General features: G+C 30.7%; 2 protein-coding genes across 9 annotated transcripts in view; one reads left to right on the forward strand and one right to left on the reverse strand.

Annotated features, from left to right (window-relative positions):
- LOC143051752 (receptor-type tyrosine-protein phosphatase epsilon-like) overlaps positions 1–2,370 on the forward strand; it is a 59,391-nt gene extending 57,021 nt beyond the window's left edge. For all 8 annotated transcript variants that reach the window (XM_076224663.1, XM_076224665.1, XM_076224658.1 and 5 more), the window contains one exon: positions 1,203–2,370. In XM_076224663.1, the coding sequence (XP_076080778.1) occupies positions 1,203–1,262 (60 nt within the window). In that variant the 3' untranslated portion in view covers positions 1,263–2,370. The remainder of the gene's footprint in view (positions 1–1,202) is intronic.
- A 5,822-nt stretch (positions 2,371–8,192) lies between these two features.
- Positions 8,193–14,278, reverse strand: part of LOC143051754 (sodium-coupled monocarboxylate transporter 1-like) — a 34,889-nt gene continuing 28,803 nt past the window's right edge. The window contains exons 16-18 of the mRNA XM_076224666.1: positions 13,823–13,923; positions 12,681–12,805; positions 8,193–11,806 (exon numbers count right to left, since the gene is read on the reverse strand). Coding sequence (XP_076080781.1) covers positions 11,669–11,806; positions 12,681–12,805; positions 13,823–13,923 — 364 coding nt within the window. The 3' untranslated portion in view covers positions 8,193–11,668. The remainder of the gene's footprint in view (positions 11,807–12,680; positions 12,806–13,822; positions 13,924–14,278) is intronic.

A 14,278-nucleotide genomic window follows, 5' to 3' on the forward strand; every position in this document is an offset into this window, starting at 1 on the left:
AAGAAGAAGAACTTGTATAATACCAATGAGACAACTATATACTATAATCAATATGTAATCACTTGTATGAAATTGAACTTAATTGTACTGCTCAAATTATTGGGCGTCATAATTGAAAATTAAAAACTTTGTATTGTGTTTTACTATATACCAAAGACGCTGATGAAAACACTGTACACTCGTCAACGTATAGTATACCTGTTTGATCATGACTATGGAAACGTTGAAGGAAATTAATAAACAATTGTCCAACATCTTGAATGTTCACAACCAATAATGCCTTTAATCATTGACAACTTTAATAAAGTATAGGTAATCTCGTTTGGCATAAATAACCTGGACAACAATTTAATATCACATTTTCCTGTTATTAAGGTAGCACAATACAATATTTTTTTTTACTTCCAATCACTAACCTTTGGAATGGTGCAACTTTCTTATGAATGCATACAAATAATAAAAGAGGTATATATAGCTAGATAAAAGATCAATCTTTTAAATGAATGCAATATTTTTATTATGCAATCATTATGTAATCAATTGTTATGTAATAAGGGGCAAAATCTGGGTAAGTTCGCTTGAATGAATTTAGCTCTATCATCTCTTCAACTATACAGAAAATTTTAACGGAATCTTAATCAACACATTATGGGCTTCAAAAGGGTGTCTCAGATTGTCTCTATGGTATTCCAGTCTTTCATAAATCTCTAATTAGTGTAAACATCATAACCACATAGAGAAGATAATGTTTAATTAGGTGTAAAATTTGTTCCATACATTCTATCTGAAATCTGAGACACCCTTTTGTAGATAATGGCCATAGGAACAGCATGTAATAAAATCAACCCTCTAGGGATACCTATGCAGAAGCTCATTTCATTTGAAAGTGGAAGTTTGGTGAAAAATATTTTAGACTCAGTTAACATTATAATTGGTTACATAGTTTTTGCATAATACTAACATTGCATTAACTTGAAAGAGTAATATGTTAGCTATCCAAAACTACCACTTTTATAAATTTTCAAGCATTATTAAGAACATTACGTACAGCATTTTAAAACTTGGGAGTTGCAGTTATAAAATCTGTGTATTGTGCTACCTTAAATCAAAAACATCACATCTTTGATTAACCATATGAATTTTATTAGCCCTTGGACGTATTAATCTTTATCAACTAGTTCATGTCTTAAATTTATCTACAGGAACAATACAAGTTTTGCCATGACTGTTTATTACGACACCTGAACAGTGACCATCTGTGATACCTGATACCAAAGAATTATAAAGCATTATTTATAGCATAATTACCTTTGCCATTACTGTCAATTCATTATGGGTGCACTCGAATGATGCTTAAAGTTCCCGTTTTGCAGTCGTTGTCCTTCCGTGATTTTGGCGTTTTTCTTGGAAATGCAAAGAGCAAAATGAATTGACTGAGTACCAAACTAGATGCCACTGTTTTAAGGATTTACATATTTGTTTCATATCAACATTTATTTATTTATTTTAACATGTAATACAAAACATTTGAAAAAGGTTTGAACATACATTTCAATCAGAATGTAAATCACTTGGTTTTGGTTTTTTATCACCCAACATATTTTAATGGTCAACCAATGCACAAATTTTATAATAATTAAAAAAAGATACGTGCAATTGGCAACAGAAGTACATCTTTGGAATTTGTATACTCATTTATACATTTAGACTGTTTTATTTGATAATTACAGTTGAGAGAGTAGAAAAGAAAAAAACGCATATTGTCGTGAATTTTCACTATTTCTGAACTAATGTTTAAGAATAAAAAAATCATTTTTGGTGCATCTCTATAACTTTAATAATTTTTTTATCTGGTCAATGAAATTTAATATCTTTTCATTAGATTTTAAGGTAATACAACTGTTTAAAACATTTACAAAAAATATGCATGTACACTGTAATGGTAATCATTTTACTCCACCATAATGTAAACTAGTTATTTTTTATATAAATAGAATGGATAAGTTGTGCAACAATTAGCCGTTTCAGAATCTGAAGCATCATGGGTAATTTCATTTTTCCAAAAAATTACCCCAAAATAAAAATAACGTCACGTCATTTGTTAAATTTCTATTGTTTATGACATTTTTAACCAATCAGGACGTTTTGGTGTACTCTTTTGAAAAATATTACCCAGGATGCATTAGATTCTGAAACAGCAGATTTTTAATTCATAAGATTTAAAAAAAAACAATTCGTCTGTTGCATTAATGTTATCTCTGTAAAAAAATAGACTGTGATAGAGTGATAGAATTATTTATTATGTATTTATATTTTACATTTGTCATACTTGTTCTTTGTCAAAAAAGAATAAAGTTATTTTTATTATTACTATTACCTTTTTTTATTTGTATTAATTTGTTACTATGATATTTTATAATCAAAGTACGGCTTAGGTAATTAAATGCATTGATCAAAGTGAATACTGTCCAGGGTATAAAAACTAAATTACAAAAGCACTGAACTTCGAGGAAATTTCAAAATGGAAAGTTTCTTATCAAATGGAACCAGATGCTCCGCAGGGCGTAGCTTTATACGACCGCAGAGGTTGAACCCTGAACGGTTGGGGCAAGTATGGACACAACATGCATGCTGGATTCAGCTCTAAATTTGGATTGTGATTAAATAGTTGACACAGCATAGGTTTCTGACACAGAATGAATGTGTTCTAATGAACTTAAAATTTTTGTTTTTCTCTTAGAGCAATTCACTATGCTGTTGAATATTAATTCTCTCAAAATAATGTTTGAAGAAATTTTCTTTTTATTTATGAAATTTCAAATGAGAAAAATTGAACCCAATTTTTTTAATCACATCCCCCTTTCCCTTATTCCAAAACTAATCTCAATTAAAATTTCTAATGGAGTTTCCACAATAACTACTCATTTAAATACATCATAAAATATGAAGATGTAAAAAAACTGCTTGTTATCACTGAATGGTAAAGATTATTTTAATTTATCAGTTGGTAGTAAAAAGTGAATATACATTGTATACTGTATGTAACAAAGTTTTAAGTTGATTCTGGACAAAGAAAGATAACTCCAATTAAAAAAAAATCTTGCTATTTCACAATATTGTGCAATTAGATATTTCTTGCTTACTATTCTGGACAAAGAAAGATAACTCTAATTAAAAAAAAATTGCTATTTCACAATATTGTGCAATTAGATATGTCTTGCCATTGCACAATACTGTGCAATTGAAAAGACTTGCTATAGTTAATATAATAATTTTATATCCTGATTTGGACCAACTTAAAAAGTTGGCCCATAATCAAAAATCTAAGTACATGTTTGGATTCAGCATATCAAAGAACCCCAAGATTTCAATTTTTGTTAAAATCAAACTAAGTTTAATTTTGGACCCTTTGGACTTTAATGTAGACTAATTTGAAAACAGGACCAAAAATGAAGAATCTACATACACAGTTAGATTTGGCATATCAAAGAACTCCATTTATTCAATTTTTGATGAAATCAAACAAAGTTTAATTTTGGACCCCAATTTGGACCAACTTGAAAACTGGGCCAATAATCAAGAATCTAAGTACATTTTTAGATTCAGCATATCAAAGAACCCAACCGATTCATTTTTTGTCAAAATCAAACTAAGTTTAATTTTGGACCCTTTGGACCTTAATGTAGACCAATTTGAAAACTGGACCAAAGTTAAGAATCTACATACACAGTTAGATTTGGCATATCAAAGAACCCCAATTATTCAATTTTGATGAAATCAAACAAAGTTTAATTTTGGACCCTTTGGGCCCCTTATTCTGTTGGGACCAAAACTCCCAAAATCAATCCTAACCTTCCTTTTATGGTCATAAACCTTGTGTTTAAATTTCATAAATTTCTATTTACATATACTAACGTTATGGTGCGAAAACCAAGAACTAGAGGCTCTCAAGAGCCTGTGTCGCTCACCTGTTACTGTATTTACTGATGTCGGTCATCTTGGTTGGTAGGCGGGGTCATTAGACACTTTTTTTAAATAGATACCCTAGTAATGATTGTGGCCAAGTTTGTTTAAATTTGGCCCATAGTTTCAGAAAAGAAGATTTTTGTACAAGTTACAAAAATGACGAAAAGTTGTTCAATATTGACTATAAAGGGCAATAACTCCTAAAGGGGTCCTCTAACAATTTTGATCATGTTGACTTATTTGTAGATCTTACTTTGCTGAACAGTATTGCTGTTTACAGTTTATCTCTATCTATAACAGTATTCAAGATAATAACCAAAAACTGCAAAATTTCCTTAAAATTAACAATTTTAAGGCAGCAACCCAACAACGAGTTGTCGGATTCATCTGAAAATTAGTGAGGGGAAAGATCTTATTCTGATGGACATTTAAATATTGAAAGATTTGCCCTTAATGTCTTAGTTTCAAAGATATAATTCAAAAACTGTATTTTACCGCTATGTTCTAATTTTAGCCATGTCGGCCATTTTGTTTGGTAGGCGGGGTCATCGGACACATTTTTTAAACTATATACCACAATGATAATTGTGGCCAAGTTTGGTTAAATTTGGCCATGTAGTTTCAGAGAAAAAGATTTTTGTACAAGTTACAAAAAATGACGAAAGTTGTTAAAAATTGACTATAAAGGGCAATAACTCCTTAAGGGGTTGACTGACAATTTTGGTCATGTTAACTTATTTGTAGGTCTTACTTTGCTGAACATTATTGCTTTTTACAGTTTATCTCTATCTAAAATAGTATTCAAGATAATAGCCAAAAACTGCAAAATTTCCTTAAAATAACCAATTCAGGGGCAGCAACCCAACAACAAGTTGTCCCATTCGTCTGAAAATTTCAGGGCAGATAGATCTTGACCTGATCAACAATTTTACCCCATGTCAGATTTGCTCTAAATGTTTTGGTTTCAAAGATATAAGTCAAAATATACATTTTACCCCTGTGTTCTATTTTTAGCAATGGTGGCCATCTTGATTGGATGGCCAGGTCACCGGACACATTTTTAAAACTAGATACCCCAAGGATGATTGTGGCCAAGTTTGGTTAAATTTGGCCCAGTAGTTTCAGAGGAGAAGATTTTTGTAAAAGTTTACGGACGACGGACGACGGACGACAGACGACGGACGACGGACGCCAAGTGATGAGAAAAGCTCACTTGACCTTTTAGGTCAGGTGAGCTAAAAATGCTTATTTGGGTCCCTTTTCGGCCCTTAATTCCTAAACTGTTGGGACCTGAACTCCCAAAATCTATACCAACCTTCCTTTTGTGGTCATAAACATTGTGTTTAAATTTCATTTATTTCTATTTACTTTAACTAAAGTTATTGTGCAAAAACCAAGAATAATGCTTATTTGGGTCCTTTTTTGGCCCTTAATTTCTAAACTGTTGAAACCAAAACTTCCAATATCAATCCCAACCTTTCTTTTGTGGTCATAAACCTTGTGTCAAAATTTCATAGATTTCTATTAACTTAAACTAAAGTTATAGTGCGAAAACCAAGAAAATGCTTATTTGGGCCCTTTTTGGCCCCTAATTCCTAAAATGTTGGGACCAAAACTCCCAAAATCAATACCAACCTTCCTTTTGTGGTCATAAACCTTGTGTTAAAATTTCATAGATTTCTATTCACTTTTAATAAAGTTAGAGTGCGAAAACTAAAAGTATTCGGACGACGACGACGACGACGACGACGCCAACGTGATAGCAATATACGACGAAAATTTTGCGGTCGTATAAAAATCAAAAGCTCAAACTACTGTCATATAATTGACTTGGTGCAGACATAACGTAGAAAATGGTTCATTAGATATTGTTATGTAGCTAGGTAATCTGTAACTTATATGATGGACACGTAAAATTCAATAATATTGACAACAATGTGTAAGCAAAACAAACAGACACAACAGGTAAAAAATGTAAATCAAAAGTGAACCGTAGTCATCATTGTGTTGATCTTTAGATTTGCATATTATTATTATGTTCAGCTGTTTTGGTTCTTATTTATGGAAGTACACCACTAATTCATGGTCCCATTACTTTCTATGTTTAATTCCTCCATTTCAACCAGGCACACCTCTTTCATTTTAAGTTCAAATAAAGTGGCAATCATTGCATGTCAAAGCAACACTTTATGGTGTCTTCTACTGAAAAAATCAACATACCTTACATGGCATATAAGAAAGAACTGGTTCCCGGAAGTTCGGATGTACCAAAACAGTTACTTCAGATCTGACAAACAGACCAAATGTACCCTCTTTTTAAAATTTGCTGCAGTTTTTTCAATATTTAAAATTAAAAGTTCAAAAGTGTTCTTCAATGATCACCAGTCCTTCAGCTTTCTTTTGATGCCAAAAATACCTAAATATACTACATATTTTGAAAGTTACACTCATGCGTAGGAACTATTTTGCGTTAAATATGTACTACTTTCTGGTATGTGCTTTCTGGCCGGGCCTGAATTAGTGGTGTTACACCTATAACAGAACCAAACTTGCTATATTGACTTGAGCATTACTTTGTTGCATTCTCTGACCTATTTCAAGCAATAAAAAACATATAAAGCTTAAGTCCAAAAACTATTGTACTAATTTTAAGCTCAAATTGGACTGGTAGTAGTATATGGGTTATTCAAAGAAAACTGCATATGGATATTAGATTTTGGTCAATATACTTTTTTATTCTCAATATCATTGTTTTATCTATTAATATCTTTCAGGGAGGCTATGTGCTTACCAATAGTCATATTCTTATCAGAGGTTCTTCATTAAATAAAAATATATTAGTCCAAAGTTCAGACATAATTGAGAATATTGTCCCCCCTTTTTTTTCAAATTGGAAAAGGGTATTTTTTTTTGTATAAACCATACTTATGTGGTTAAACATAGATTATTAAGAGCAATTTATATATCCCTCAGCTAGATAACTTGCTATACTGGTTCAAAATTGCATGTACAGTAAGATTTTGGAATTCTCATATGAGCATTAACCATTTGCCTAGATTGTAAAAGGCTACCATAAGAAAAACCATAAAACTTAAAAAATCATAGGATTATTTGATCAAGAGCCTTTTTGTACCATACACAAGTCATAATATACATGTTTTATTGATTGCAATCACAAATAATGCTAAAGTATGAACTTGGAGTCAAGTCTTAACTGCATGCATGTTGTATGACCATAAAAGGCTAAACTACCTTAGTATGCCAATTCAAGAGCTGAAATTTCCCTTAAACAAAATTGTTAACCAAAAAAAGATGACTGAGCATGATTACTTACATCAAATTTGACTTGTTTTCATTGGAAAAGGTACAACTTCTAAAAATTGGATTTCTGATGATTCTCTGTAATAGGAAGTACACCACTAATTCATGGTCCCATTACTTTCTATGTTAAATTCCTCCATTTCAACCAGGCACACCTCTTTCATTTTAAGTTCAAATAAAGTGGCAATCATTGTATGTCAAAGCAACACTTTATGGTGTCTTCTACTGAAAAAATCAACATACCTTACATGGCATATAAGAAAGAACTGGTTCCCGGAAGTTCGGATGTACCAAAACAGTTACTTCAGATCTGACAAACAGACCAAATGTACCCTCTTTTTAAAATTTGCTGCAGTTTTTTCAATATTTAAAATTAAAAGTCCAAAAGTGTTCTTCAATGATCACCAGTCCTTCAGCTTTCTTTTGATGCCAAAAATACCTAAATATACTACATATTTTGAAAGTTACACTCATGCGTAGGAACTATTTTGCGTTAAATATGTACTACTTTCTGGTATGTGCTTTCTGGCCGGGCCTGAATTAGTGGTGTTACACCTTATCTTTCAAATATTCAGCATTGGAAACTTTCCTTGAGATTACAAACTTAATGATAGAAAAATAAACATAACGAGACTTATAATGAGAGTTTTTTTTGTAGACGAAACATGTGTCTGGCAAATCAAATTATAGTACTGGAAGCTTTAAATGAGGTTTTTATGCCCCATTATTTGGCATAATGTTGTCTGGTTTGTGTGTCTGTTTGTCTGATCATCTGGTTGTTGGTTCTATGCCAAATTAAGAGTTTTTATCCCATTTTCATGAAAATGATAGTTCGGATGGAGCATCTGTGTACAAGGACGCATTCTTGTTTTATCATATATTGAGACAAATAATAACAAATATCATTTATATAAACAAAATTTTAATCATGAGCACCCACAATAACAAATCACAATGAGTTACCACAAGTAAATATATCTTTTTTCAACTAAATTCCTTCTCACAGAATTTTGAATATTCAATGAAAACAGAAATGTTTGTTGTTTTAATGTCGGCATGGAATTAATTTTACACAGTCAAATGGAATACATACTGAAATTGAGTTCAAACCAACCACACAAAAACCCAAAGACAATGTGTCAAAAGAATACATTTCCCACTTAAATAGTTATCAAAAGTACCAGGACCATAATTTAGTAAGATAGACACGCATTTCCTCTACATAAGACTATCAGTGACGCTCATATCAAAATATTTATCTAGCCAAACAAATAGAAAGTTGAAGAGCATTGAAAATTCCAAAAAAGTTGAGCCAAATACGGCAAATCATCACATTCTGTTGTCAAGAGATCAATATTTACTATATTAACCTAAAATTTATTAGAAACATGGAAAACATTTTAAATATAGGAATGTGTAACCCCATTTATTGCTCTAATTCATTGTACTGTTTGACTTTACTTTTTGTTCCAATGTTTGAATCTGGTTTAGCTTTTCAAATATTTTTTTACTAAAACATCAAAATTATTGAAATACACAGTGCAGTATGTTTGGTACTTTAATGGTATCATTTTAACTTGATATGGGAAGACTTATTGACAAACAGACACAAAGATTCAGAAACATAATTACTCCTCTATTAAAAGTATGGAATAAAAAAAACCAATGAGTAATACCTCCACTATACATAGTAACTGTTAAGACATTAAACAAGTGTAACAAATGATATGCACGTGTGTGAAAGACAATACTTTGGATTATATTTTTTTTTGTGGGTAAATGTTTGTGGATTCAGGAAAATTCAATTTCCCGGGGTACTTGATTTCATCGTTTTTCAAAATTGTACATTTAATTTATTCATTTTGTAATGATAATACAAAAACATAAACAAATATCAATATTTATGTCATCCTTTTAATGAAAGCCCGAATAATTTGAAATATCAATAGTTTATCATGATTACTAGGTCTTATAATTGTATGCACACTCATAATATATAAATTGAAAATATCTACAATGAAAATTACATTAATTCTATACATTTCAGTTAATTGCATACCACATAATTTAAATAATAATTGTGTATCATAGTCACAGTGTTGATTGGGTTTAAAGAAAATGATATATAGTTATACAGTGCAGAATAAAAAGGTGGAAAAAATAAAGAATGGTCAGATAAAACCAAAGAAATAAGTGCCCCTCCCCCATCTCATGATAAGGGTATTGTTCAGACTTCATATCTTTATATAAAATTTCCTGCGGGTGGAAAGATTATTTGGCGAAACAAATTTTATACCAAAATAAACATAAAACTTTATAGTTGTCAAGTAATTTTTAAAACACAGGTGCTTACATGTATCAATCATGAAATATGACATATAACAAAAAGTTTGTTCTCATTAATATCAGTAAAATGAAAACAGAAAATACAACAAACATTTGCAAACATAAACTAAAATGTATTTGAATTATTAAGTTATGAATGATTTAACTATTATATAAGTATATTGCTATTCCCTTCTCTGGTTCAAAACATTTTATAGATTGATAGTAATTGAATAACTGAACTTTTTATATATTATAAAAGCCCAAAAAAATGTTTTTGAGATATAGGCCACTGAAAATTTGGCTGGAACTGATTCTCCTATGTGTAATATTATCTTTTTTTGTTTCAAAAACTATAAAAAAAAAATATTAAAGGTTTATAAGATTTTTATAATGTTGTTCTTATTACATAATAAGATCATAAAAAGAAATATAGTGGTAAGTGCGCAAATGTTTTTACATATATGAAACAAGGGGATTCCAAATATCTGACAAAAAAATCAAAAACAAGATGAGCAAACATTCGTAAAAGTCAACCTTTTGACTTTCCGTTTAATATGCTAATAAAAACTATAGTTATTTTATTGCTGTTGAATAATTTGTTAAAGCTTATGCTGATTGGCTGATTACACTTTAAAACATTGTAATCATGATGTTTCGTCTCCTATATAAATATAATGTAATTTTTTATGTTACGCATCTTCTGATTGGCTGACGTTATTTTGTTATGAGCCACTAGACTAGTCATGTGACCGTGACATGACGTCATCAACGTTTTTTTATGGTTTTCTACAGTTAAAAATGGAATTAAGAATTAAATTATAAGAAATGACTGTAATATTTTTTCTGTCTATTCAAAATAACATAAAAAATGTGGTGCACACTGTTAAGTAAGACGCTACGTGCGTTATTCAGTGTGCACTAAATTTTGTTTGTTATTTTTTCATAGACCGAAAAAAATATAACAGTCATTCCTTAAATAAATATATGTATAAAATATACTGTAAAATTTACAGGTTATGTGGCATAGCTTTATAGAATGGTATATTATTCCCTAAGGCTAGTATACTTTAAAAAAAATAAAAAAATATACATATATTTATATTTATATAGGAGGCAAAACATCATGTTTTTAAAGTGTTAATCAGACATACTTGGATTTACAATAAACTTAACTATCCAGTAAAAGTTTTAAAAGCTGAAGAACATTAAAACATTTTATTTCCATAAGGTTTGTATTGGAACAGATACTGCTAGTCTTACATGGATTTTATTTTCCTTTAATAGCATAAATTCTAAAATTAGAAATATAAAGTTGGTAATTGACAAACAGACTTTTGACAGGATATTAAGTGGTGTTCTGCCTAAGAATCTGAAAACCTTGAAAACATGACAAACAAAAATCTGCTAATGTTAACATTAAATTAAGTTCAAAATCTAAACTGGTGCATGAATAGCACATTTGTTTCCTTTTCTGTTATTGAATTTCAAGATATTGTTTTGTTGAAATGCAGGTGAAATTAAAAATTATGGAGAGCTAACTCTGTAATTTGATTTCTTTTTAACCAAAAGTTATCTAGAAATTACACAGATAGCAAGAAGCTAAGAAACAAAAGACCTACCATTTCTTACTCTGGATAAGGGTAACTATGAAATATAAATTGTCTCAAATTGAAAGACTGTTACTCAAAATGACATGCATATACAAAATATAACAGTATAAATACAAAAATATCTTCCACAACACCCACAGATGGCCTCAAAATCAAGAGATCATGTTGTACCCTCAAATGACTTCCAAATCAAGAGATCATGTTGTACCCTCAAATGACTTCCAAATCAAGAGATCATGTTGTACCCTCAAATGACTTCCAAATCAAGAGATCATGTTGTACCCTCAAATGACTTCCAAATCAAGAGATCATGTTGTACCCTCAAATGACTTCCAAATCAAGAGATCATGTTGTATCCTCAAATGACTTCCAAATCAAGAGATCATGTTGTACCCTCAAATGACTTCAAAATCAAGAGATCATGATCATGATAAACACTGTCGTCAAGATTCCATATATTTATGAGACAAGAGTTGCAGTTCCTTAGATTGATGACTGGTGTCCTCACTGTCGACTCGCGTCACACTATTGAAACTTTTAAATGTTGTCTCTGTAATACCACTGTCATTGTCAGCTGTATTCTACAAAATAATATGGGGTTAATCTTTATATACTACTGTTCAAATAAAAATATTATTTAAAATTAAACAGCTAGGCAAAAAGTAAAGAAAAGAAGCATTTTAAATATGTTTCTGTATACTGTGGATTCATTTATTTTTAAAATTTTGTCGGTATCAATTTTCATGGATTTTTAGATATTTGATTTTGTGGTTTTTCCATTCTCTGCATACTAAGACTATATAAAATCTGTAATTCGTAGAACAATTGTATTCGTGGTTCACCTATACCCACAAAACCCACTAAAATTGGTATCCCAACGAATAATAATTAATCCACAGTAGTGGGCCAAAACAACAAAAGTATTATCTTATATGTTACTCTAAGTAAAACAAATCATATATCTGAATATCTGGCTGTTTTTTGTTTTCTGTACCTATATCATAATATGTCTAAACTTTTGGTTGGAGTTATAAACTAAAAACTGTGTTCATTTCATCTTTGCATTATTTATGTGTGATTTCTTCTTTTTTGTTTAGATATTTGAAATTAAAGTTAACTAATGGTAACAGTGCTGGGTTTAACTCTTAATTGAGACTTAATTATATTATTATTTTTTTAATTTTTATCAAAAGGGAAAACTTCAAATTAGTTGAATTTTTCAAGCATTGAGATGAACTTACCAAGCAAAATAAAATCATAAGCCAAAGATTTAAAATAACTTGTTAGACTACAGCAGAAATTGTGTGTTCTTTTTTATTGCAACTGTTAGACAAACATGAGTTCAATAATTGGTAATTTCGGAAATGCTGTTTGAAATTAATTTATGCATCTACTATTTCAACACTGATCTTTCAGTATACTGACTGGAACACCAAAAGTTTTGATTTGACTCACATCTGTTTCGTAATCTACACCACAGCGTAAGAACTTTAAAACTTTCTTTGGCAGACAAAACCAGAAGAGTCTGTCAAAGATTGGAATCATGAGATCAGGGTTCACATCCTCTGGTTTAGTTGGTCCTGAAAGTAGAATATTGAGACCATAAGAAGTGTCTTACAGATCTAGACAGATAAATAATATAAATAAACTCAACTGAAGTACCAGGATTTTAATTAAGCAATTGCGCCAGACTCAGGTTTGTCTACCAAAGACTTCTCAGTGGCGCTTGAACAAAATAGAATACAAAGCTTAAGAGCATTGAGGACCAAAATGTTTCAAAGTTTTGCCAAATACAGTAAGCTCCTTTTCATGTGTTTATATTTTCAGCTAATTCCTTTAAACTGCAAATCATATTCCTACTTTTTTTAAAGTTTGTTTGTGTTTGAAGACCCATTTATAGCCTAGGGGTTCTTTTTACTCTTTGGTCGGGTTATTGTCTCTTTGACACATTACTAGTCTCCTTTCTATTTTTCATTTCATAAAAGGGATATCTTCTTTTGACATTATGGGGGGTATCATTGGGGGGTTCTGATTCTGGATCCCGCTTACTGTTTTGTCAGATTCCCATTTCCCGCTTACTGTTTTGTCAGATTCCCATATCCCGCTTATACTATGTACCTAAGCAATTCTCATTTTTCTGTAATTTCCTGTGTCCCGCTAGACCTTAATTCCCATTTTCACGGCAGATTTATTTGACTTTCCCGTATCACGCTTACAAAAAATCAGTAATTCCTGCGTCACGCTTAGACCCCAATGAGACCCACATTATGCAACTATCTATATTCTGGTTAACTTTCAATTACAAAGGTAGGGAAAGGTGGCGGAAAAATACTTTAGTATTTAAGGATTTCGTAAATCATATTTTTCCCCTGTATTATTCTGACAAGTCACTTGAAATATAGCAACTAGATATTTGTTTTATCTGGATAAGAGTAGCTACTTGCAAAATAAAAGAACAATGTGAAGACACAAATGCTCAAGCTTGCTTTTCAATCAAAAACGGGACAGAAGGAAAGAATAAAAAAATAGGACAGACCCTAGACAAAAAGACACAAAAACAGACAGATGGTAGTACAGTCAGTTGCATAAAAACCTACCTGTAATAAAGCTGACTAGAAGCCCAACCACAAAGGTTATTAACATCCCAAATGTGGAATACCAGAGATAGGATAAACTGTAAAAACTATCTAAACCTGTTCTGAAATGAAAAAAGAATAAAAACTATCTAAACATGTTCTGAAAGAAAGAAATCAAAGGTTCTAATGAATGAAGGCATAGTTTTGTCTATATGTTTTGTTTATTATTTTTATATTTTTTGTATGCTTAATGTTTAATATTTTAAACTTTACTAATATGATATTAAAAGACTGGTCTGTTAAGCCAGGATCAAACATTCACAACTTTTACTGCCATCCTTTAAATCAAAATCCTGTGAATTTTAGCTGGAAATTCAAGGTTAAATTAAAATTTGTAAAAGCATTTATTTAATCAAGACATAAATCAGATATTGTTCAATAAAATCAACGGTACCAATTTTGTTGCACCAGATGCGC

Source organism: Mytilus galloprovincialis, chromosome 11 (genome assembly GCF_965363235.1).
Source record: "Mytilus galloprovincialis chromosome 11, xbMytGall1.hap1.1, whole genome shotgun sequence".
NCBI lineage: Eukaryota > Metazoa > Mollusca > Bivalvia > Mytilida > Mytilidae > Mytilus > Mytilus galloprovincialis.